At 42.8% G+C, this 27,147-nt stretch overlaps 1 protein-coding gene across 2 annotated transcripts in view; it reads right to left on the minus strand.

The window, feature by feature from the left end:
* Positions 1 to 3,899: 3,899 nt before the first annotated feature.
* The window catches only part of MAP3K20 (mitogen-activated protein kinase kinase kinase 20), a 179,826-nt gene continuing 156,578 nt past the window's right edge, over positions 3,900 to 27,147 (minus strand). For both annotated transcript variants that reach the window (XM_080799522.1, XM_080799523.1), the window contains exons 17-20: positions 15,851 to 15,967; positions 13,300 to 13,374; positions 9,935 to 10,085; positions 3,900 to 5,914 (exon numbers count right to left, since the gene is read on the minus strand). In XM_080799522.1, coding sequence (XP_080655648.1) covers positions 5,214 to 5,914; positions 9,935 to 10,085; positions 13,300 to 13,374; positions 15,851 to 15,967 — 1,044 coding nt within the window. In that variant the 3' untranslated portion in view covers positions 3,900 to 5,213. The remainder of the gene's footprint in view (positions 5,915 to 9,934; positions 10,086 to 13,299; positions 13,375 to 15,850; positions 15,968 to 27,147) is intronic.

Here is a 27,147-nt window from a genome sequence, read left to right on the forward strand (position 1 = left end):
GAAGGGGCTCTGCTGGATGATATCATCCTGCTTAAGGGGTCTCCACAATCCACCGGACACATTGCGCCCTGCGTGAAGGCCTGGCATGGATAGTAAGTAAGGCTAGCCTTTTCCTTTGTGGGTCACCTTCTTCTGGCCTTCCAAGTCTGACCACCCCTGGCTGTCTCCACACCTATCATCTAACCCTCCCACCACCTCTGAAAGACTCCATGTTCTCATCAGATTACTGCTACTTCCAGTCTGATTTGCAGCCATGTGTTTCAGGCCTGAGGGATATTATACCATTTGTGGCCATTCCATTGATTAAACCTGGGAGGTTAGTGTTGCTTCCCTAGCAACACATTCTTGAGCAGCACTGCACTGTTCTCACAGAGGACCTTCAGGGGAGTGGGTTTGAAGGGTTAAGTCATGGTGCAAGGGAGTGAGTGATAAAAGGCCCACAAGAGGGGTACAGAATGGGGAAAATGGCTGGAACTGTGGAGGGAGAAGCAGGACGTCTCCTGGATCTCAAGGCCTGCGTGAGATTCCTGGAGGTGGGAAGGAAAACATTTTGGGGGCACTGCTGAGGATATGGTTCTTGGTTCTGGAGATAAATCTTGATTTTAGTTTTGAATGAATGAACTATGAGGTCATAAGTCATCTTCATTCTGTGGCCCTCTTGATTTGGCCATGCATTCTTTGGCCAGCTCAGTAGACAAAGGGAAAGGGCAATTGAGCAAGAAGTCACTGGGGCCTACTACACTCAAGTCTTGGCAAGATGGACCATGGGTCTGGCACTTCTTCCACCTCTGGAATCTTACAAATCAGTTTCAGTAATAGCAGATAGACAGAGATGGTAGGCCCAGGTCTTATGTTCTGACTTCCCCAGGGCGGCCTGGCCTATGTGTAGCTTCTCAAAGCTTCTCAAAGCCAATCTCTTGCCAGTGGTGGCAAGAGATTTTACAAGCCTCCTAACAACAGTGTCTATAATTTAAAATTGCAATGAGGCTCCATCCTGAACAAGTTGGCACCACCCACTCATGGCATCCTATAACTGAGTGGTTTCTGACAGCCCAATTTCAGAAGCATGCCATATCTGTACCAACTTGTTGAGGCGAACTGATGAATTATGGAGAATGTACTTATAAGACTTATAAAATAGTTGGTAATTCTGAAATGGAAAAGTTTCCATGAAGTCAGAATTGCCCGAAGCTGCGTCCAAGATGTTTTGATTCTGCCACTTGGAATGACTGGATGTTTTGATTTTGCTGTTTTAACCCTAGGACATTTGACTCTATTTGGATAAAATATTTTTATCAGAACTATACAACTAATGAGAAATTTTTTTTCAAGAATTTCATGAGGTGAATTGTCAATTAATTTCCTGATTTTTCTAACAAAATAAAATTCTCATTTTTATATTAAATTTTTTTATTGTATTGATTTTTTCCCCCCGCAGGACTAGTTCTTTTCAATTTAAATTTTACGCTGAAGACTTTATATATGAAAGGTTGTTTTGTTCATCCAAATTTTACCAATTATCACTTCTGCCACTGCAAGGATTCTTTTGTGGCCTTTTTTTCTTAATCTAATTTTCCCCCAGGTCAGATCTTACTGTTCTCAATTTTACCATGAGTAATATTAAATATTGCAGTTCAATTTTTATTATATTATGAACTATATTCATTATTGGTTGAAAGCAGTTGCTAGTTCATATTTATTTCCAAAGTAGTCCTCGATAATTTTCAGTTTTCCTTTACAGATTTGGGATTACTTGATTATTCTGACTTATTTCTATAGAGGGGGGTGCCTGAGTAGCTCAGTTGGTTAAGTATCTGACTCTTGATCTCAGCTCAGGTCGTGATCTCAGGGTCCTGAGTTCAGGCCCCATCCCCCACCCCCACTGGGATCCACACATAGTGGAGAGCCTACTTAAAAAATAAAAAAAGGACTCAGACTATTTCTAGAATTGCTAATTCTATAGAATTGCTAATTCAGTGACTTTGCAAAGCATCTTGCTCTGTTTGGGCTATGCCTGGAATAATGACTATCTCTATGGTAGCAACCAACATAGATTTAGCAGTTCCAGATTCCATCAAAAGTCTACTTAAGGGGACGCCTGTGTGGCTCAGTGGGTTAAGCCTCTGCCTTGGGCTCAGGTCATGGCTCAGGGTCCTGGAATCAAGTCCCGCATAGGGTTCTCTGCTCAGCGGGGAGCCTCCTTCCCCCTCTCTCTCCGCCTGCCTCTCTGCCTACTTGTGATCTCTCTGTCAAATAAATAAACAAAATCTAAAAAAAAAAAAAAAAAGTCTACTTAAGGACCACTGAATCCCCACATTTAGATATGCGGAAGTCAAGACAGACTTTCTTAATTTATTTCTACTGTAATTTTTTCTCTTAAAATATCCTTTTTTTTTTTAAAGATTTTATTTATTTATTTGACAGACAGAGATCACAAGTAGGCAGAGAGGCAGGCAGAGAGAGAGAGGAGGAAGCAGGCTCCCCGCTGAGCAGAGAGCCCGATGCGGGGCTCCATCCCAGGACCCTAGGATCATGACCTGAGCTGAAGGCAGAGGCCTTAACCCACTGAGCCACCCAGGTGCCCCCAAAATATCCTTTTTTTATTATGTTATTTTATAAAGGTTTTATTTATCTGAGAGAGAGAGAGAGAAAGCGTGAGTGGGGGGAGGGGTCAAGGGATAGGGAAAAGCAGGCTCCCCACTGAGCAGGGAGCCCAATGTAGGATTTGATCCCAAGATCCTGGAATCATGACCTGAGCCAAAGAGAAATGCCTAACCAACTGAGCCACCCAGGCACAGTTCCCCCTTCCCTTTCTTTAAATTAACTTCAGTCTCCTCAAAGTTCTATAGTTTGTCATTGTTGGCAACTGATTTAGGTGGATGGAAAAAAAATCCTATTAATCCTTGCTCTGTTCTTGACTTATATTCATCTTTCCGCCTGGCAAGCAACTTTTGGTGAACAAACATCATTAGAAAAAAAAAAAAAAAAGAACAACTTTTATTTTTGCTTTACAACCAAGAAACAGATTCCTAATGTTCTTATTCTGGTTTTGACTGGGAGCACTGATGCTGACGAGTATTTTTTCCATAGATATTACAAAGTGGTCAGTTTTGTGGGCTATTGGAATAACCATTGTGGGATCAGCTACTACACTAACTAGGGCTGAGGTCATTAGGTCATTTCACTACCAGCCTGGATCCTCTAGCCCATAGCCCAAGAAAGCTAGAAGAGGAGAAAACAGCCTGTAACAAGCAATCATTTGCATAACACTTTTTACACTAGAGTCTAAAATGCCCGTTTTGTTTAATAATTAAAGCCATACTTTGTGCTCCTTTTAGAGTGACTCAGTTAAGACTCTGTTCTGTGTTCAGGCACTTAACCAAAAATTCTAATCACTGAAAATATTTTATTGCCTATTTGGAAGGAGCATGCTATTAAGATAGCATACTTTCTATTAGTCCATTTGCTTTTAAATTTAAACTCAAAGGACAAGAAGAAAATAATTGAAAACAGACTGTAGTGAGTACCTCACCCTGATTTTACCACTCCCCACCATTTTTGCTTATAAATGCAGATGGCAAACATGTACCACAACTTACAAAACCGAGTTGTCGAACCAACGCTGAGGTCACAACTTCCCTTGTAAATAAAGGTCCTTTCCTATCACCTTGACTTTAATGCTTCCCAAAGACCGTTTTCCCCACCAGGCACCAGGCACCATATCATAGCTCCGCAGCACCTCTGGGAACCAGTTGATGACTGGTTTCTATTGAAGAGAACTCAACCCCATGGAAATTACCAATGTGTCATTCGAATTTCTCCAGAGCATTGAGAATCCTGTGCAGGGCAAAGGACACTTGATGTTCAGGGTTAGTGAATATTGAACAGAGTCTCAGAATATATTGAAAGTAACATTTATTTATTTGACATATAAGTTTCTGACCTCCTGACTTTTTGATTTGTTAAATAGGAAGAATTTCATAAGTTGGGTCTCACACTTCCTGCCCTAAACTGCAGGCAGATGCCCCCCGCCCCCAACCTCAGCTACTTGGAGCTTTCTTGCTGCAAGGATGGTATTTACTCTCTTGCTCTAACAAGGATGTTGGTAATTTTAAATTTCTTTGGCTTGTGGCTTGTGACATTCTTATCCTGCTCTGTGTCTGTTTTCTTTAAGATTTTAGATTTCTAACATTCTGGGAGGTCTTTATGGACAGTTGTTTTTCCCTCTTTGCTTTTCCTTTGGTAAAATGTAGAAAATAATATTCAAAAGCAGTCCCTGGGAGCTTTGGGAAAGCAGTAACCACAAATTTCCTAGGCAATTTTAGATCTTTGGTTTCTGATGAGTCTTAATGAACGAGATAAGCATCATAATCAACATTAAGTTCAATAACCTTTTTTATTGCCTAAAAATGACAAGCCAAATCACTTCAGCTCTGACCATGATAAAAATCCAAATACCTTACTAAAATAAACACCAACCAGCAGTGTCAAGACTAGGGTAAGGCAAGTGAGGTAATTGCCTCAGGCACAAAATTTAAGGAGGCCTCAGGAAAAACAAGAAACCCCAACACCTCAGTAATCAAGATAAATGATATTTTAATGCAATATTTTGAAAATTCATGCAAAAATTCATGATGAACAAAATATCAAAATTTTAAATAGACAGGATCAGTAACAGCGCCTTCCCAAGCCATACTGGAGCCTTAGACAAGAGGAAAAATCAGTAATACTGATCCTATATTTAAGGAGAATTCTGATTTTTTGTTTATCACAGAATTTTTTGCATTAATTTTCATTTATTTAAATGTTGCATTAGAATATTACGTATCTTGATCACTGAGCTTTCCCCTATAAATTCTGCACCCAAGACAAGGACCCCCACTTAATCCCCCTAGTCCAAGCCCTGCTAACCAGAATGGCAGTGGTTAGGGAAATAAAATGGCATATCCCCTCCTCTCAAAATGTTGATTTGGGGGTGAGGGGGGATATTCACAGTTATGTTTAAGTCTAGTTATCGTTCCTGGGCAACCAAAAACCATCATTTTGGCTCTGGTTTGGCTGTAGTCTCAATTAGAAGGCATTTCCTAAATCCCAAAATGGAAAAGTTGTCTTTTTGTTAATTCTGTCTGAAGGTATCATATTATCAAAATCCATTACATCTTAAAGATAAAAAGAAAAGAGCCTAGTTAGGAAAACTCATCTAGTTCAATTCATCAAAAGTTTCTCCTTCCACGGTAGTTTCCTCTGCTTCTTTCCCTGTTAGTCTTAGCAGGAGAGGGCCTGTGAGGTTTATTCCGGTATTCCACCTTTGTCCATCCTCCTTCACTGACTTTGGTCTCCTCTTCACTGGCTCTTAAGTCAGTCTCAGGGTGTAAAGGCATCCCGGGTATGGTCCTGGGTCGATGGCAGTCATTTGGGCTTCTCTTGAAGTCAGGTGACTGCTGAGCATTGAGTGCCGACTGAGAAACCCTGTAGAATTTTCCAGAATATCTTTCTCGTGAAGGTGTGGAATGAGGACTCTTCCCACTGTACCTTCCCCTAGGAGAAGAATTGAGTGATACGCTCCCACGATCATATTTGTTTTTGCTTCTACCTGAGTATCGACCCCTCTCTAAAGAGCGGTCGGTTGGAAGACTGGAAAAGCCACTGTCTCTAGAGTTGAGATGCAGAGAAGAGAAGTTTTTGGTCAGTCCATACTGAGTAGGAGAGGAGCTTCTGGATTGGTTTATGGGTGTAATCTGTTGATACTTAATGGGCACCTGGGTCCGTCTTACAGCAGCAGCATAGGAATCCTGATCATTGAAATAGGGGAAGAATTGTGACCCCAGAATGGGATTGCTCTGGGAACGCTGTAATGAAGTATTGGATGCAATCTGCCGCAACCTCAGAGTGTCCAGCCACTGGCGATCAGCACCTGCAGAGGAAATGGAAATGAGCCTCTTTTAAGCCACGGCAAAGCTGCCTGCCTAATTCATAATCCTGTCTCAAGATAATTCAGGCCTCCGTGGGATGCTCCCAGCTTTACCATTCATAGAAATTCTAGGCTAGGCATAAGGACATTTCCTTTATTATTATAAATACTTCTTAAAAAATAAGGGCATTTGCACTAAATGAGTATGTGCTATATGCTTGGCCTCATTCCAGAGGCTTTACTTACGTGATCGCATTCACTCCTCCCCAAGGTCTCAGGATAAGTACAAATGATCTAACTCTGTAAACCAGGAGACTGAAGCTTGGGAAGTCTGGTAACTTGCCCAAGGTCATTCAGCTAATAATTCCAGGTCCTTCTGCATCTAAATCCCATATTCTTCCCACTTAGCCATGTCATCACTTCTAGAAATTGCTGTTTGCATGTGTTTGGATGGTAGGGGCTTGTTCAGTAAACAAAAGTTTTTTTGCCAGCAGGCACTTTCATAAACCCTCAAGAACCCTAAATGCAGATAAAAGAAATTGGGTTCCAGTGGTTGAGACAGCTGGGGATTGTCTGGAAGAAAGCTCACATCTCCAGAGGAGAGATTCTGAGGTTCAGGAATAAGAAATGGGTTTTTGTTTGTTTCTTTGGTTTTTGTTTTGTTTTTTTTCCCCATGAAAAATGAAGATCCGTGGCCAACAGGAAGGGAAAGTGAAAGAAAGTGGTCAATAAAGAGGAACCATTTAGTAAGCTGTATTTCCCTGAATAAGCAAGTCACACCTTGATCTTTTCTGCCTTCTCCAGGGCCTGAGTCATCTTGCCCACATCCTGAGTTCCCTCCTGGTCTTCCCTGAGTGACGCTTGCCATGCTTGTCACACAGAGCTTCTGCTCGCTCCAGCAAGCAGCCCCCCTCACTACCCTGCACAGGTGACCACACCTCAGAGGTGAGTGACTTGTCCCCCCGATACCGATGACCTGTGTCCAGACACTCCTCACAGCCTCACCCAACCACAGGGCCTTCTTGCCTCCCCCTTGACTCCTCTGAAATTGTAGCTTCTAACAGAGCCCTGATTTTGTTCAGTGTTCAACCCCCTCATGGAGCCATGTGCACTGGCTGAACACATTCTGGCTCTAGTGGCAGACTTTGATTGACCTGAGCCAGATGCAGTGATGTTGTGGGGGAGGAGTGGACACATGGCTCAGTTTCTGGCCAGAGCAACCCTGAGAGATCATCTGCTGGGAGTGTGTAGGCAAGTCGTTGTCACCCCTCAGTGTGAGAGCAGGAAAGGCATCCGCCCCTCGTGTCCTCTGCCCATTGCCATATCTTCACACGATGGCTATGAATGCGGAGGAGCTGGGCCGCAGGCAAAGGCGACAGACTGAGAAGGGCTGAGTGGAAAGAAGCAAAGGTTTGTTCTTTGTCCTTAATGTGGGCGAACCAGCCGCTCTTACTGCGTCTGAGCCCAGCCTTCTTCTGGACTTCGTCTACAGAAGATAGCACATTTTATTAGAGTTAAAACCCATGGTTTCCACACATTAGAATGCCTACATGGCTGGTCCCTACCCGAGTAGGGACTTATGGGGTCTGGGGTTGGGCTTGAGAATTTGCATTTCCTTTTGTTTTTAAAATTTTTAAAAATTATTTATTTGACAGAGATCACAAGTAGGCAGAGAGGCAGGCAGAGAGAGAAGAAGGGAAGCAGGCTCCCCACCGAGCAGAGAGCCCGATGTGGGGCTTGATCTCAGGACCCTGAGATCATGCTGAGCCGAAGACAGAGGTCTTAACCCACTGAGCCACCCAGGCGCCCGAAGAGAATTTACATTTCTAACAAGTTACTGTTGGTCCTGAGGCGGCTGTTCCTGGGATTACACTTTGGTCCATTTGGGAGGAAGTCAGTGGAAGTTGGATTTTCTGTTAAGAAATACACCCAAACTGATCCAGGTGGTATCCTTTGATTTTGCATGTCAAAAGGAAGGAGGGAGAAGGAAGGGAGGCAAACTAGCTAAAACTAGCAAGCCAGAGGGGGGGTCCCTCCCAAAGGGAGGTCACTCTCTCCTTTTGTCCTGCAACCTCTCCTGTTAATCATAATCAGAGGGAAAGGTTGAGCCAAAGCCATTCCACTGGGAAATTGAAGGGTATTGACGATTCCTAACGCTCTTAGAGAAATAATTTGCTTTCTCCCAAAAGACTTAGATTGCAGAGAGGTACAGGACACTTTTTAGGCCTCTGCCCATTGTCCTCTTTGGGGAATGTCCCTAGTCTGTCTCCACCCACATGGCGACAGTTAAGTGTACCACCTGCCCCCCTCACCACCTCGCCACGGGATACCACCACCTCCTTCTGCTGACAGTAAATTGGTCCAGAGGAGAAGGCTTGGACAAAAACAACAAACAGGTCTTACTCTGGGGAATCTGGAATTGGGACTGATAAACTATTTGGGGATTCTCAAAGTGGTAGAATTCAAACTCTGTGAACTTGGAGGCAGAGGGCACCTACTTTGTGTCATCTGGGTTGGGAAACAGAAAACCAGCTTTTAGTAAATGAGAAAAATACAGCAGAGGTGGAGACAGAAGACCCCCCCCCACAGATTTTACAAGAGTGTTGTAGGGATCCAATAGGATCGTGGCTAATAAAGCCCTACAGAAGTAAAATGTGCCCTATAAATATTACTTCACTGGGAGAGGGACATTAATTATAAAAAGAAGTCCTTTTAAAGGCATGATAGGAAGCATGTATGACAAGATGGTTGAATTAGCAAAGAAAAGAACTTAGAAATGCAGTGTTCTGTGCTGGGGAGACTCAACACCTATTATATGGGTTAGTCACGTGTAGAAACAGCATGCCTTAAAGAGTGTGTGAAAATGTGTTTTGCGGCTGAGAAGGCTTGGTAGAAACTCCTGTTCAGTCATCGTGGCCAGAATGTCTTCTCACGATTCATTGAGAAAGAAAAGAACCAAATCAACTGTGTTGACAAAGGCAGGCAGGTCCAGCGTGCTGTCAGAAATTTATTGGTGAGTTGTGAGTACTGTCCAGGCTTCTGGGCCCCTGGCTGGTGGTCACAGAAGGCCCGGTGTGCTTGACAAGCTAGTCCTACAGTAGAGGACACTTTAGATAGGTTCTCAAAACTCAGCGACCCTAGCCACAGGGGCACTTTATTTTCTATGGCACCAAAGAAACTTCTGATGTGGCTTTTCAGGTGCGTTTTCTTATTGGGAAAAACAATGCGCCGATCAGAAAACACATACTTCTGGTTTATTGGCAGGTGTATTTCTTGTGGTAAAAAGTGAATTGCGTGGGGGTTTATGCATCCAACTCTCACGCGTCTGTCAGCTTGTCATAGTCCCGCAGAGCCTATCTCTGGGTTGTACTGAGTTTCTGGACCTGCAAAGGTGAAGGTCAGGACCTCTTCCCTGAATCTACCAAATAATGACCAATTTAACAGCAAGTCAGCTGGCCTTCCCCTATGTAATTTCTAATCTGTTTCAATATAGCATCTGTAATTAGTGTCCCCACGCTCCATCATACACATTTCATGTTTTCTCTTTCTCTATCCTTCCTTACCTTTTTTTCTCCCTCTCCTCCTCCCCTTCCTTCCTCCCTCCCTTCCCCCATCATTCTTCTGCTCTGATGTATCCGTCCTGTTCAGGACTCAAGAATGATACCACTGGCTTCATAGGAATGTTTGCTGGACCCACAAGATTCATATCGCTGTCTACAGTTTTGGAAACTAAATTTATGCATGTGTATAAATATACATATATATTCTTATTTACCAATATAACATAATCATTAATTTTCATCTTTTATTATAGTTATCCAAATACTGAAATTTCTTGTGATATGCTCACTTATAAGTCCATAAATACTACCGTGCATATCATCTGTTTATAAAACCAATATTCTAAAAATAAAAGAAGGAAGTCTTATATTAGAAATCTATGTCTATTCACAGGCTGGCACTTATCCCGGGTATGAGAATTTGATATTCAAGTTTTTGGAGTCTAGCACACATCTAACTTACTTGAGTCAGACCTGCTTCTAGAGTTGCCCTCTGAGTTGGAGAGTAATGTCTGGATGGCAAGTTGGACAGCTTTCACTTCATCCTGAGGTTTCGTTCGGCTCCACTGAATTGAGTGGACATGCTTCGTGCTCTTTGGAGCTCGGACATCACTCTGATAAATAAAAAAAAAAGAGAGAGAGAGAAACTCATGACCAGATGTTCACGTTTATCTTATAGGAAAAGAAAATCAGGTTATCATGTCATTTGAGTTCACTCCTTAGAACACTATTACTGTAATGCCCTATGTGAGGTATTTGTACAGTTGGCCTAAATATGGTACTATGATATTAGTCCTTAGTAGATTACAGAGTAGTTCAAAACGTGGTTGTCTTCCCTCAGAATGTATTCTATTTGGCAAATCTCAACTTACCTTTTTGTTTACCGAGAAACGAAAAATGATTTCTTCTGTTTAAGGTACTTGAAGACAGGTCTGAAAACATAAACATCTGACCACTATTTTGCCCACAACTGTCTCAGATCATCCGGGTAACTGGGTGACTGTGGGCAGCATGGTGGACTAATTATCCCCATGGAGGGTGCACAGTAACAGGTGCAAAAGTGAGACAGGATAGGGAGTTAAGAATAGTGCCTAGACGGGGTGCCTGGGTGGCTCAGTGGGTTAAAGGCTCTGCCTACGGCTCGGGTCATGATCCCAAGGTGCTGGGATTGAGCCCCACATCAGGCTCTCTGCTCAGCAGGGAGCCTGCTTCCCGCCACCCCCTCTACCTGCCTCTCTGCCTACTTGTGATCTCCGTCTGTTAAATAAAGAAATAAAATCTAAAAAAAAAAAAAAAAAAAAAAAAATAGGCCTAGAAAAAGGAGAGGACACCAGATCCAAGACATACCACCTTCTCGTTCTGAAACCTTTCATCACCAGGTGTTATGAATCAGGTTCAAGAGCCTCTCAGCCTTCATTATGGTTATGAAAATATGTTTTTTTTTCCCCGCTTTTTTTTTTTTATTTTTTATTTGACAGACAGAGATCGCAAGTAGGCAGAGAGGCAGGCAGAGAGAGAGGGAAAGCAGGCTCCCTGCTGAGCAGGGAGCCCGACGTGGGGCTCGATCCCAGGACCCTGAGATCATGACCTGAGCCGAAGGCAGAGGCTTTAACCCACTGAGCCACCCAGGTGCCCCTGGTTATGAAAATATGTTTAAAAAAACTCTGAAGTGACCATTACGAACACAAGTAGCACATCATCACAGACCATGAGGAGGAGGAGAAAAAGAAAAAGAAAAGAAGAGAAGAATTGAGTGTGGTTGGTCTCTACAACTAAGGCAGGCAGAGATGAAATCTGGCTGTTAGAACTGTCCAGTTGCTAAAGAGAAGGCTTGTCCTGCACAGTGGGGACGGGTCAACAGATTACAGAATAGCCTAGAGTCCAATCAACAGCTCTCATTAAGTTTTGTGTCCTACAGGTAACGTTTGGACAATTAATGCTGTGTCTCAGGCACCTCCTCTCTGACAAGCTGTGCTCGTCGGCTGGTGAGGATAAGTAACTGCTGTAAGGCTCACAACTTTCCAGCATCAGGTCACCCCTGAGGGCAAGAGGAGTGGCCCGGCTTTGGATTTGTAATGCCGAATCCAAGCCAAGCTGGCAACTCAGAAGACCGTCACAGCGCAGCAGTGCGTGGAGTCCCATCTGAGACCGATTTCCTTCATCCTGCTGCTGGGAAGGGAATGAGTAGGACAACTGGGGAAGAGCGGGAACTGCATTCAGTTAGAGAACCCGGCTGTGACTCCACTGATGGTCACTGACTACCCCAACCGCAGGACTTCCTTCCATCTCTCTGAGCCAGTTTTCCCTAGCTGCCGAATGAAGCTAATGCTGCCTGTCTTTCAGTACTGATGCGAGAAAACAGGTGTGAGCTTCTGTTACAGTGCCTAGGTCACGGTGAACCCTTACGAAATGTTTCCTGAATGAGTAACTGAGGGAATGAATGAAACACATGTCCTTTGGAGGCAGATACATGCTAATACATCCATGTGTGACAAGACTCTGTGCCTTACTTCTTCCCCTCCACCTTGTTTCTGCAGGGTTTCTACCTTGTAAGGTGGGTGTCCCACCAGCCATGAAGGTATTGCTAACATTAAAAATGTAATCACGTTACTTTAAGCAGTAGAGTGCTTAAAACACCCCACTGGCTACCGGTTGTGTTTGTAGTAAATCCAGACTCCTCACTGTGACCCCGTGAAGCTCTCTGATTCGGCCTGCCTACCCCCTTGTCATTGTCTTCTGTGCCTCAGGACCTTGAGCTCTGCTGCCTTTTCTTGCTGCCTCCTCCTCCTCAGAGGAAAGGCCTACCCTAACCACCCAGTCTTACGTCCCAAGTCTCACTATTTTCTGGTTACCACTTACCACTCACCACTCTCTACATATTTGTTACCTACTTATTATCAGTCTCCTCCCACTGGAATATAAACCTCAAGAGAGAATATAGATTTAGTCTATACTAATTCTAGAATAGTAACTGTCAGTAGGTATTTGCTAAATGTATGAATTTTAACTTAATTTTTTTAAAGATTTTATGTATTTATTTGACAGAGAGAAAGAGATCATAAGAAGGCAGAGAGAGAGGGGAAAGCAGGCTTCCCACCAAGCAGAGAGCCCGATGCGGGGCTCAATCCCAGGGTCCTGAGATCATGACCTGAGCCGAAGGCAGAGGCTTAACCCACTGAGCAAGCCAGGCGCCCCTAATTTAATTTTTTTTAAAAAAGATTTTACTTATTTGGCAAAGATAGAGGAAACACAAGCAGGGGGACTGTGAGAGGGAAAAGCAGGTCTTCCGCTGAGCAGGGAGCCTGATGTAGGGCTCTATCCCAAAACCCTGGGATCATGACCCGAGCTGAAGGCAGACACCTAACAGCTGAGCCACCCAGGTGCCCCCAATTTTAATTTTAAAATCTATAGAATCTGTTTTTGATGATCAATCACCTGCCTGCCAGGTGATGGTAGAAGTTGTGATCCATCCTTGTGACGAATCATTGATCTATCCTCACCCCTAAACTCTAAGCACCAAGAAGGCAAAACACTGTTTTGGTCACTGTTTGGTCTCCCCCAGTTCCTAACATGTTATGTCTCATATAGAAGATGTTCAGTCATTAACTGAATGGATGAATTACTCCCTGAATCTTTATCGGGTGAGAATATCCTGTTCTCTTTGCCTACCAACATTTTGTTAGAGTAATTATGTTAATCTTCCCATATTCGTGTTGCTTAAACAGTTTCTCTTCCAATTTTAAGCCCTGGGAGGGAGCAAATAAATTCCCACTGAGAAACTGATGGTAAAGCCACCAGCACCCCACCCCTCCCCAACACCAAGCTTACCTCATAGGTGACAGTGCATTCTACAGTCTGATTTTCCATTATTCCTACAGTCCACTTCTCCATTACAAATGGGGGCTGAAAAACAAAAGTTAGGATGGTGTAGAGCCTGCCCTGCTACAGCATGTATCTTTGAGGCCGGCTGTGCCATATGCAATTGGCAAATAGGGAATAATGACAGATTATCGTGAAAGTCCTGTTGTTGGTTCACATGTGATGACTCACAACAGGCTAACATTTGGATGTTGGTTTTCATAAGACCTCTTTTTCTATAATTATAAACAGTCTTAGTGCCACAGTCTTTTCTTCTCTGGTATATCACTCAATCCTATCATTAGGCCATTATTCCTGCTAATGTTTTACAGTATCTGTTGAAAGCTTTCTCATGTTTAAGAGAAAGCCTTAACAATTTAGACCCCAATGTGCCTTCCTTGAGTGCAAGCAGTAGCTGAGTTAGGGGCTTCAACAACTCCTCGGCTTTTCCCTGTTTCTGGCTATCCAGCTGCCAGGCTGTGTGTGCAGATGAAACTGCGGCAACATTTCCCCCACTGTATTAAAACAAAGGATTCATGAAGAAGCCTGTGCCTTTCAAGGGGAGAATACGTCACCCCAAAACATGTCGCTGTGGCATATGTATTGTATTTTTAGCTAAAGGCCAATCAAAACCCAGCAGCCTCAAGGAAATACCTCTCCTGTAACTGCCTAGAAGAAATTAGATAGGCACCTGGCGGAGAAAGAGAGCTGTTATCAGAGATAACTTTTTATCTGAAAGACCTATCTGCATGGCTCGGCAAGCTTCTAATTATCAAACATCTGCTCTTCTTATCTTCCTGTGAATTGCCTTCCTCCCCTTTGAAGCCCCAGGCCCCTGGCTCATTCCTCAGTTCAGGATGGCACATAAGCCCCAAATGCCTGACCTGCCCTTGAGTCTCCTATCTTTGGGGCTCCTGTGTGTACAAAATTAAATTCTTCTCCTGCTAACCTGTCTTAGGTCACTTTAATTAGCAGACCAGCCAAAGAACTTAGAAGGGTAGAAGGAAACTTTTTCACCCGGACACCTTGGATCCTATTTTAGTTTTGATGAAAATGGTCTTTATTGTAAGTGCATCTCCACTCTCTTAACCACCCTCCAGCCCTTCATTCTAGCTTTAAGGTTACAAATGACCAACTGGGCTTGAGATGGGTACAAAGCACATGCAGTAGAGATTTAACAGGGCCCTTTTTTTTCTTTTCTTTTCTTTTTAAAATGAGGATTGTTAGGATGCTGTTGGTGTTAAAAAGTTCTACGGATTTTGAATGGTCTGCCCCAATACTATTTTTCCTACAACCCCGGTTAATATTGGTGTATGATGTTGCAGAAGATGTGTTTCTTTGGGAGTGCATATGTGGCATTATACCAGAAACACCTGTATTTGGGTTTACAGCTCTACCCTGTCATTTTTGCTGTGAGCAGAGTCCTTCTGTTAGCAGGCAGGGACTAGGATCTTGCTTTTAAATGGCATAGGTTGGTGGGTACAGAGCAAGCATCTGTCCGGTCTTTAAGACATCATAATATGTCCCAACAAAATCAGGGAAAGTTAAAACCAGAGCATAACCTTTACAGATAAATAACACCACTGAAATAACTCCTAGTTACTCAGAAGATTCCAACAATGAATATCAAATCAATCGACTTGATGAATACACTTGTAAATTAAAAGGACTTGGATGCTTAGCAATCTTATGCTTAGGAAGGAACACATTTGCAAGTCTAATGCTGTGGCTTTGAAGACTCTTCACTTCCCCACTTGTGTTTGCACCCAGGTTCTTTGCTACAAACCCCATTTTCTTCACTGAAACCAAATACACTGTTCATCGTATACTCAAGAATGGCTTATGTGAAGTTTTGAGTGAATGTCCAATGGATATCATGGTTATTTGCCTGAGTTGTTGACCTTCTACTATTGAAGTCTCATCTGTGTTTTTTTCAGTATTAGTGGCACAGAACTGGATTTTTTCCCCCATTTTGAGGAGAAGCTAAGCATTTCTCTGAGTCTGTCTTCTGTGTTTTAATGCATGTACTTCTACCACTGAGGTATTCTCTGGCCAGAGGTGTGAACTCAAAGAAGCCAAGAGGACGTCAACACATGCCTCATGACTAACCTCCCCTTGGCCCTTCAAGAAATTGAAGACAACCAAGGAGGCTTTCCACCTTCCAAGTTTTTCAAAGTTTAAAATGACCCCAAAGTTGAGGTAAATATTTTCATGATGCCATTTTCTTTCCTTTAGTAAGTGATGGAGTAAGTGTAAAGAAATAAAGAAGAAAATTTTTTTTAAAAAAATTAAAGGACACTTTTTTGGTAGTACTTTTTAGTTCACACAGCATAAGTGGAATTTTAACAAAAAACTATTATGATCTCAATCTGCTAAATAAAATGTGCCTTTCAACAGCCAGCTTGAGGCCGAGCTGATGTGAACGTTGACAAGTACAAAAGCACACTGCTGGGGGATTTTAATGTCTTTGTTTGATATCTGTGAATTCAAAAAAGCTTTTAAGCCGTAAATAGAACCCTACCTTTGTCATCTTTAAAATCTCTGCATCCGGTAGGTTAGTGTTGAATGTCACATCTTTGATATAGGTTATTGCAATTTCATCCCCATCCATCTCCATATACATTTTCCACTTACAATCCTGGAATTAAGAGCAAAATTATAGAAATTTCAGAAAGCGAAACCATTTGTTTTAGTCTCAGTGCTTTATAACACATGAAGTTTTCTGAATGAAATATTACAAAAGCTTTTTTTTCCTTTTCTTGAGAAAAGGACGTGAAATTACATCTCTTTATATATTTAAATAACTCCCAGTTAGTGCAGTCGTGAGACATAATTCATCAGTGTAAATGTTCTATCATGTGAGTTACAAACTCAAAATCCTAAAGGAGCCAGGCGGATAATAAAAATGAGTAAAGCCAGGCAATTTCATTATAGAGCCCTAAAGTGTAATCTTTCAAAGTAGACCCACTTAATTTACATATTAAACATTGTTGGAATATTTTTTCATTCACACAAAGAAATGTGGACTTCCCATTTTGAAATATAAGGCCCTCTTAGATCTAACTTTCACTTTTCCAGTATTGATAGTAATTTAGGCTCAAGAAATAGTTCGCTTTCCTCTTAACAGGAAGGGAAACTGCAGTTGTGATAGATGGTGACTGATAACTGGCTCATGTGCTGGGGAATTATGGAAGGGTTAGGATTCTGGGGGTCTAAAGGGCATCTGCTCTAAAGGGACAACCACCACTCAGCTTCTGTTGATTGTCCCCACGTGGGAATAGGAGCTCAGTCTTGCTAGGTCCTTTGAGGTTTCATGAAAAGCTGGACATCTGGATTTGTATATGAAGCCCCTAGATTTTTTTAAATGATGTTAATTAAACTTTCAGTAAAACCATTCTGTAGTGAAAAAGTGCCCTATATCATTAGTCGGGGAATGTGAATTAAAATGTCACCATAATGAGGGGCGCCTGGGTGGCTCCGTGGGTTAGGCCTCTGCCTTTGGCTCAGGTCATGATCTCAGGGTCCTGGGATCAAGCCCCGCATCAGGCTCTCTGCTCAGGAGGGAGCCTGCTTGCCCCTCTCTCTGCCTGCCTCTCTGCCTACTTGTGATCTCTCTCTCTCTGTCAAATAAATAAATAAAATCTTAAAAATAAATAAATAAATAAAATGTCACCACAATGAGATAACACCAAATGGCTAAGACTGATAACATCAAATGTTGGCCAGGATTTGGAGCTACTGAATTGCTGGTGGAAGTGAAAATGATACAATCATTTTGGGGAGAATTTTGGCAATTTATTATAAACATATATCTGTATGTATAAATGTAACATCTATTTGATGACCATAAATTCAAGTCCTAGGTATTTATCCAAGAGGAATAAAAAAGTCTTAGTGTTGTTCTGAGTAGCTTTGTCATAATAGCCACCACCAATGCCCACCCCCCACCCCGCCCGCCCCAGCCCAGCAAAGTGTTGAAACAGAACAAGTGTTCATCCTTAGGAGAATGGATGAACCATGATGTATCCGTAAAATGGAATGTTACTCGGCAATACAAAGGAACAAACCACTGATGCATGCAACAACACAGATAAATCTCAGAAACAGGACAGTGAGTGAAAGAAGTCTCATACAAAAAAAGAACATACTAAGGATTCCACTTAGATGACATTCTAGAACAGAGAAAACCAATCCATGGTAGAAAACATTCAGAAAAGGGGTTGCTTCTGCAGATGGGGATTGACTGAGAAGGGACATGGCGAGACTTTCTGGGGGTGCTACTACTCTGTTTATAGGGGTTTGGGTTACAGAGGCATACACACGTGTCAAAACTCAGTGAATGTATACTTAAGATGCGTGTACTTATTGACTCTGGCATTCTGAAGTGTTAAGGAGGAAGTATACTGATGTCTGCAGATTACTCTGAAATGCATCAAAAATAAGGATTGATATATGGCCGGAGTGATAGATTGACATATCTGCAATAAGGCAAGCAGAATAAAATGTTAATGGCTGAATATAGGAGGTGGGTAGAGGAAGATCCCTTATAAATACTTTTTCTTTGCTATATGAGTAATAATAAAAAACAGTGGGGGGGACCAAACACTGTGTGTACAATTCAAAGGAAACATAAGCTATGTCTTTGCACCAAACTGGACCCCTGGACCATAAATTCACCTTTGCTCGTGTTATTTGAAGAATGAAGGATTCTGAGAGGTTAAGGACAATGTATTGAGCGCCCTACATGCTGAAACTGGAAAACGCTCCCGTAGGAGTAGACCTCGAATGTCTCCTGAGCAAGCTCAGACAAAATTATTGCGGAAAAACACTAACAAAGAGGCTGTTGAAAAACCTGTTGGCTTCAACAGAGGGCTGGGGGAGCTCAGTGTTTTAAGAAAGCTTCTAGACAAATTGCAGAACCAAGCAGGGCCCATGCCTGAGGGGAGTGACCCTCTTTGCCCAGCCACATTCACAAGATGGAGAGGCAATTAGTGAAGGAAAAAGGCTATTCAACAATGTGAAAACCAAGCTCTTGGCCAACATAAGTCAAATGAGTCGCTCAAAATGGACAAATCTCTCAGTATTGCTTTGTTTCGGAGCCACTGCTCCCTGGCAACGTGGGCCCCGAGATAAATGGGCAGGATAATGGCTGTTTGGAGTCATGATTGGTCTTCTCTGAAATAGCTAGAGCCTCCTCAAGCAGTGGCTAGAATAAAAAGCCTTGGAAAAGATGAATTTTACTGGTATCGTCTTCTTTTGCCTGTCCAGTTTTGGAATGAAGCGAGTCAAATCAAATGAAAGACCCCATGTTGTGTGGAAACGGCCAATTCCCTCTGCTCCACTCTCCCAGCCATAGCCCAAAAACTCTCGTGACCTCAGGTCCGCCATCACCCCTCCTGCGCGCATGCTCAGAGCAGCTCTCTGTGGAGAAGGGGCTGACAGGTGGGAACTCCTATTTGTCGACCGCTTCATCTGCTCCAGGCATGCTGCTGGATACTTACATGGCACTTTTTCGTGTGATACCCACAGTAACCCTGCAAGTTAGGTTTGCTCTCCCGTTAGGGGAGGAAAAATGAGGCTCAGATAAATAAGGAACTTTACTGGGGCTTCCTGGCCAGTAAGTGGTAGAGGTGGGATTATAATACTAACAGCACAAGGCTGCCTGGCTCCAAAGTTGGAGGAATGGGTGGCGGGATGTACTCACTGGATGGTTCTCAGAGCTCCGCCATGGGACCAGCGGTCAGCAACCGGCAAGTGGGAGAAGGACCAAGGAAGACTTTGCTAATACAACCGAGAAAGCAAGTGGCGGCAACAGGTCTTCCCCTACGGCAACTGCTTCCCTGGTCCCCAGAGTCCAACTTGGAAAAACAAGGGTCACCGTAACAGGGCGATAGACCTTTTACTTTTCAAATGTTTCTCTTTTCTGAAAGAAAGGCTTTTACCTGAACCATAAAAGATAGTGCCGAAGCAATAAAACGATACTCAAAGGCATTATAAGCCAAGGTGGAGGGGGCATTATCCATTTCATTAAATTACAAGGCTGGGTGGGAAAGGAAAAGAATATGCAGTGTTCACCTAACTTATTAACTTCATCTGTCTGTGCTCTGATATAATTGCTAGGTTGGTTTTTTTCTTTTTGTTTTCTTTTTTTTTCTTTTTTTTCCCAGGGCATCTAGGATCTCATCATTGCCTAGTTGAGAAAAGTAACCCACAAATAAAATCATGGAATTCTTTGAATTCTGCTCTATTTCTTCTCACCCTCAGGTATCCCACTGGGTCATTAAGTTGTCAATGAGCGCTGCTCACAACTACCAGGATTTGAGCAAGGTACTGAATTCCACAGGACCCAACTGAGACAGGAAACCATGTAATGAGCTCTTGACCAGCCGATCACTGAAAATGTTTTAGTAACAGTAAAGCGAATTAAATCATCAGTAACATCACTAAAAGTAACAATTCTGCATATTTATGAGCCTAATATGCAATCTTACATGCAAAATTGCTACCTTTTCCGTTTCTTGGTAGTGGGATGGACCAGGTAGTGGGAATGTGGGGTCGGACTTAAAAACCATTCACTTTTACCAGGGTGAACTATCGATTTTGGTTGATGTGAGTGACAGAAATGTGGGTATTGATTTTGGAATCGGAAACATTCAAGAGTCACTGTGGACGTCTGGAGAACAACTCTCAATCCTGACAGACAATTCTGTATTCTCAGAGCCCACAGGGGCCTCAATGGACTCCTTTTCCAAAACCATTTCACCCTGGCAGTCTGAAATGGCATTTGGAATTGGCCAGCACCTTAAATAGAATTTAAAGTGCTGCTGATGATTGTTAGATAGAAATAATATAGAAAAGGAGTCCACAGTAAGCCGTTACTAGGGGCATAGCAGGGCATGAGGTGAAAGAGGACAGCTGGACGTCCAGCTCCCTGAACTGGAATCCCAGTTTTGTCACTCCCCACCCCGCAACCTTAGCCAATATACAACCTGTTTGAATCTCAGTGTTTTTTTTTTTTTTACACACAAGCGGGTTGTTGTGTTGTGTGAGGGTGAAGTGAGGTAAGGTGAATAAAGTACTCAGCACAGGGCCAGAGCCAAATGAGGAAGCTTGAGAAGGAGCAATAATTATTCTTGTTACCAATATCAGTCCCCAACACAGCTCCAGTATAGTTAATCAGACTAGCCGGCCCACTGTCCAGCAACCGTCTAAGACTGGGACTGGGCCAGAGTCGAGTGCGCTTTGACAGGCAGGACGGTGCGGTGTGTTTAGAAAAGGGATCTGGCCAGAGTAGGCAGTCTGGGTCAGAGCATCTTACTTGGGCAGGAGTTTGGGGATCCAGAGGGTCCTGAAGAAATCTGGTGCCTGGGAATTACCAGTGTTGCAAAAAAGAAGAAGGTGTGGCCAGTGGCAAATTAACAAAGACCATCCTATGAAATAAATAGAAGAGGGAAGAAGTGTGTATCTTCTGACATAGATGTGTTATATAACACCAGTTCTGCCCTTTCCTGCTTCCACAGATCCTGATGCAGCCCTACCAGGAGGAACCAGGGGCTATCTGGAGGAAAATGGCTATGACATGTGGCGGACAGCCCGAGAGCCCTGTCTTGTCGAGGAACCCGAAGCATAGAGAGAGAAGGTAATTTGAGCAAGATCGCATAGACAGCAAGCCCTGGCGTTCAGACTTGATTCTAGGTGGTCTCTTGCTGCTGTAATAAGCAGGTTTCCAAACCCTCAGTCTTTTCTGAACCTTGAACTTTCCCTTATTATGGGTTAAGGGAAGTAAGAATCACGGTACAGACGAGTTCCACCTTCCAGAGTCAACAGTCCAGATTATCTTGGCAAATTCCTTTGTTAAGTGTCCATGGCAGAGGCCAAAATACCGATTCTCTGGTAAGTCCAACATAGCCGATTTTTCCTCCCTTATTGACAAAGATCCTTATTCAAAGCGCAGATGCTGCCATCCCACTGTCTGCTCCTTTCCTTGATTTATCTGGCCAGTATTTGGAATCACCAACACTTTCCTCCAGCCCTGGCTTAGGCTGTGTGGGTAGGCATGACTTCCACTTTCCAAACAGGAAACAACCCGCTCCCAGCCAGTTGCACAAGCAGATGGCGGGGACAGGTCCGACGACTGTGGATTTTTATTTCATAGCTAGATTTCCACCTAAGAGAACATTCTTGCTATTCAAATTTGTACCTTGAGGCACATCTTGAGGGAATGCTACTAATCAGGAAAAAGGTGCTGGGGCAGGAGCAGTGCTGGGCCCCGGGACAGCATTGGAACGGCAAAATGGCCATCCAAACCTTTCCACTAACTGGATTGTCTGCCTCTCAGTGCAGATCTATGAGAATGGAATGGAATTGTGTTGGGAAGAGCAGAGTTTTTGCATTTGAAACTGATGAAAAAAATGACAATGCTGTTGGGTGCCCAGGATATGCACTATTTATCTGGGCAGCCGCTGAAATACCTGGATAATTTTAGAAGCAAGTGTGGTTAATGGAGGAGCAGAAAGCATTCCATTTGTACCACTTCTGCATTGCCAATTATGTTAAAAAATTTTCTGAATTAAGATTACTGGCCAAGTTAAACAGAAACTCTTAACACTGTGAAGATGAAATCCTAAACAACACTCAGTTAATGCTAGATTAAGTATCTCTTTGTGAGAAATCACTATTACATTCTTTGCAAGCTGTTTAAAATTCTTTGGAGTTCCAAGCCAGTACAAGTGATGCCAAACATAGACATCCCTTCTCCCTCCCATGACAAAAAAAAAAAAAAAAAAAGACTGGAGGGAGTACAAAGAAATGATCCATATAGAGGTAAATTTTACAAATAGCAAAAGGGATTGAAGACAGCACAGAAACTAACTTTAAATATTGTTTCAAGTTCTAGGCAGTTTGGAGACAACAGTCGATAGCTCACTCTCTCATACAAATATGAGCGCTGTAGGTATATCTTAAAAGAATCTAGGGCCAAGATTATTCAGGATATTTCAGAGGGAAATAGACTTCATATTAGGCTTTCAGGCTCCTACAGATCACTTCTACCTGAAGATTACAGACCAAAAAATTCTGATGTATTTTTTTATTGAGGTGGTGTATACTTTGCAAACAAAAAATGCACCGATTTTTAAGTGCACCAATCAATGAATTTTGACAACTGATGCACCAGCGTACCCATCCAAACAAACTAGATATTCCCACTGGCCTAGAAAGTCTCCTTATGTCCCTTCCCAGTGGAGGTTCCCCGCATAAGTGGCGGTGTCTCCTCCTTCCCATTTCTATCACCATAGACTGGTTTTGCCTGCTCTAGAACCTGACCAAGTTGGAACTTGACAGTAAGCATCTCTATTCATTTGGCTTCTTTTACTCGGCATGGTGGTTTTGAGGTTTGTTCACGTTCCTTAATCCTTGCAGCCTTACCCTGTTGTAGATAGCCCCATCTCCATTTTACAGATAAGTAGACTGAGGCTCAGAAAAGTGCAGAGATTGGCAGCAAAGTCACTTAGCTGCGCCGGGGCCGGAATTTAGGTCCTGGGCATGCCTAGTCTAATGGTAAAGACACTGAGTTTTAAAATCCGATCTTGGTCTCCCCCCACCCATCCCCGGACCCTTGCCCCGCCCCCCACCCCACCACGGATGGAGAAAAAGCCAAATCACCAGAGATGGCTCAGGATTCGAGCAGAGAGGCCCCTCCACCTTAGAAAGGCCTGTACGGAGGAGACATTTTAAAAATATAAAATAGAGGTTGGAATAAACTTTTTAAGATTCAAGAGGGGGAGAACAGGAAACAGTTTCCTAGCAGGTGACTGTCGGACAATGTGAGAAGTACCGTAAGATGAAATAAAAATGCGGCACAACTGTTGGTCATGCTGGTATTAAAAGTAGTAAGATGTTGATGATTTAGGCCTCCGAAGGCTCCTTTACACGCATTGCTATTATGCAGCTCAGCTGCGGGGACCTGCTGTTTGAAAGGCAGGAGAGTGGAACATCCCGTGAGAGCACCTGGGCTCTTTATCATTACGGATAAGCCCGCTACTCCCTATTTTATTATGCTGCCTTTAAAAAGGAGATAACGCAAGTATGGTTAATTTGCTTCTCTTCTTTATCTGTCCGGTGTCGTGACCCCTGGCGGCTTTGTCCCACGAGATTTGTTCTGCAACCCCAAAAGAAGCCCACAAGAAGCTCTCCCTAAAAATTCCATTAATAACCTCTTTCAGCGCGTATAGGTTGCAGGGTCTGGAACTAAGAATGTTTTAATCTGTTCGGCAAAACAATGTCTCATAATGATGTACAAGACTATTGCTGCACTGATGAAGAATCATACATAATTCAGCACCTTTCACTTGGCACCACTGTGATGTCCTCATTAGCCGTGGCTCACAGTGTCTGTCAGATGGTGTCCATGCGAACGCAGGCATTATATTGTCTTTGAGATGTGCAGCTGCTTCCATGACACTGCCAGTATATAAAAACATGACGCCGGTTTGTTTTATTTAGTGCTCAACCTTCCAGTTTGTAAAAACAAGGCTGACACAGAGCCTGACATGAGGCAGGGAAAATAATTAGCTCTCATTTTCTCAGCCTTCTATTTCCTTCTCCCCGCTGTGTTCTCTTTCCACTAAACCACCACATGTCAGTCGGAATGGGAGGCAATTAGCGGGCTCATTTCAGTCCCCACAACTGTGCTGAAAAGAAAGTATTTATGATGGCACAATGAACAGCTGAAAGATTAAATAACATTTGCCTTTTGAAAAGAAAATGACTTCTAGCTAAATGGGCAATTTTTGATTATTCTCAAACAAGCTTAGAGTAGTTGGTTTTTAAAATACAAGAAAGGAAAATGAGTCATTTTTAGGTGAAAGAATCAAATAAAACTTGACACAGTAATGCAAATAACTGATGTTTTATTGCAAAATATGTAAATGCGTTATACCCTTAACAATGGCTTGTGTCTAAGGTCAGGGCGGATTGGTGCCAACTAGACACCAGTAGAGATAAGGTTGTTATATTGCCTTTTGGGGGCTTGTTATTGGAGTTATGTACGAAAAAGGGACTTTAGGGATGATGTTAAAATAAAGTGAAAGAAATCAAGTGAGACATACTTTCATACGATGCATTACATACTTGACTACCTGAAATGGTTCAGATGTTAGCTGACATGTTTGGAAAGGGCTTTTTCATTTTAGGGTTTGTTTGTTTCTCAATAGAATTGGAAGGTACTAGGTATTCATCTTGGGGGAAAAACATAAGTCTCACTATTGATTTTTGACTAATTAAGAATCTATTCTCAAGACTGGATTTCTTAACCAATATAGAAGGTGTTCTAGCTTACCTAATTACTGCGTAAGGTTTTTTAAATGCTGGTGAATGGGCTGCAAATTGACTTTTATCCAGGACACTCAAAGTATAAAAAGAGTTCTTCTGACTGCTAACTTCTCCTCCTTTCCCATGACTTCAGAGGTGATGCCAAAAAGTATGACTTTTGTAAAAAATGAAACAAAACAAAAAACCAAAACAACAACACTGGCCTAGTTAGTAGGTGACATTTACCAGTTGAGCTGTTCTCAGCCCAAATCCTGATGTCCGGGATTGATATGGTTGTCGTACATCTTTGCCTTTCTGATGAAGTGCTTTCAATTTCATTTCAAATTATCAGTCCCTGTTATAGTTGATTATTTTCAAGACCTAATTTTTGGTTCAGAAAACATAAACTATTGTGAGTTATCAAGGTCTCCTCTCTGCAGTGATCCTCGATGGCTTTGCTTCTAAAAGCAAAGATGTCCTCTCTTAGGAACAACTGTGCCTGTCATCATGGAGTCAACAACCATAACTGTTGGAACATTTGAAAAAAACAATCACAGATTTAAATTTTGTTTCTCTATCTCCATAAGTCTACTCTCACCCATTACAGACTCGAATCCTGATTTTTGATCCATACAATATGGTCAGTGTATCCGTATGAACCAATGGCCACCCAAGGAAATCTGAGCCAACTATAGATTCACTAGGAAACTGGAGCTCTCTGCGAGCTCATTACACATATTATTACAGCTGGAAACCGACAATAATGTGTTTGTCACCTGGTCAAACCCATGCTTTATCCCGTATACTTCCTTGCTGTTCACTTTCTCAAAAGGAATCCGGGGTCTTGATTAAGAAGGCCACAAGTGATCCAGTCATGTGCTGGAGCTCCCCTCACGAGCTGGTCGCTCACACCTCTTTCCAATTTCAAGTTCAGTGGCATCAGATCAGTAACTTGAAATTGGCCACGGTGAAAATATTTGTACCATAGAGATCTCCAAACACTACAAATCAGGGCTGTTTTCTCTCATTGGTAGACATTTTCTGGTGTGCCATTTCTACATGTGACTATCAGTCCATTGGCAAGTAGGGACTGAGCGGTTCCGCTCTGGGTCTGTAGGCAGTGGCCTGACCTGTTTTGGGAAGTGTTAACCCACAGCGATTAGAAACGTGCAGCAAGTCACACAGCCCTATTCTGAGCTGCACTTGCTCCTTCGCAGTCAACTACAAGTTTTGTTTCTTATAGAACCCTGACACTGCAGGCTGATACACTGAGGCACACCAACACGTACGTCTACATATGTTTTTTTCCCTGGAAAAACAGTTGATCATGGGAAATAAACTTCCTTACACTGCATTTGTAATAAATGCAAGATATATCAAAGTAAAGCACTGCGTGTAGCGGTTCTGAAATTTACAAAGAGTGTTGGCTTTTTACTTCCTTACAAAATCCTTTTCTTTGTTCCCTGTTATTTTATTCATGTTTATCTCTCCATTTATAAAAATTACACAATAGGGAAAAAAACCCTATTTGACAGTTTTTTGATATTTACAGTACTCTGAGCAAGGGCCTGGAGATTCAATTAAGTTTATTAAATGCAACATTTTATACATGATCCACTAATGAAGGCCTAAAAGCACAATAGTAGGTGGCAAGTATTTGTAAAAAGCAGAGCTTCTAACCTCCGGGTGAAACCACCAGAGAAGGAGAACTATTGACTGAATTGCTTCTGCTGAGGTGTGGGAGAAGGGGCCCACGTGCTGCCTGTGCTGTGTGCAGAAGGAGCCAGAGAGGCAGGGTGAGCGGAAGAAGGCTTCTGCTCTGATGGGGACCTCTAGTCTGCTTCCACACCTGCAGAATGTTCCTCTTATTTTCTCTTCTGCATTTACTTGCTCCTTCAGAATTCCGCTCCAAAGAAAATCCGAAGTCATGGTCCTCTGGTAGGAAGTCCCGGAGTCCAGAAGCCTGTCTCTCTTTTGGGATCCGCGGGAGCCTGGGTGTGGCTTCCCAGGCTCCTCCCCTGATTGTGGTGGCTGTCAACTCAGACCCAGGGGTTTGTTTCCGTGCCTCGCTGCGGAGATGAGGGAATTAGGACAGTCAGTGACTGTCTGGCATGCACAAGGAATGTGCAACTCCCTAGAGAGTTCCTTCGTAACCCGGCTTTTGAATTTTTATGACACAGTCTCAGAAAGTTTCTTGGTGAGAAAACTGCTGGGTGATTTGATAGTTTATTCCTTGGCAATTTGAGAATCAATATCCTTGACTGGCGAGTTTATACGAGATATAATAATAAACTCCATGGAGCTGAATATGTCAGTAAAAAAAGGGTGGTTGCCACCCTGGAGGGGGTGACTCAGGGAGCTGTCTCAGATTCTGGAAGCCTTTTTCCTTTTGTGCCAAGTCGAAGGCCTCAGATTACAAAAATGCAAGGCATTTCCCACACAAAATAAAAAGTGGTAATTTAGTATTAGGTGATCCCCCCAAATTATCTTTTTACCAATCTTTTTACC

This window comes from Martes martes (assembly GCF_963455335.1).
Source record: "Martes martes genome assembly, chromosome: 3".
Lineage (NCBI taxonomy): Eukaryota > Metazoa > Chordata > Mammalia > Carnivora > Mustelidae > Martes > Martes martes.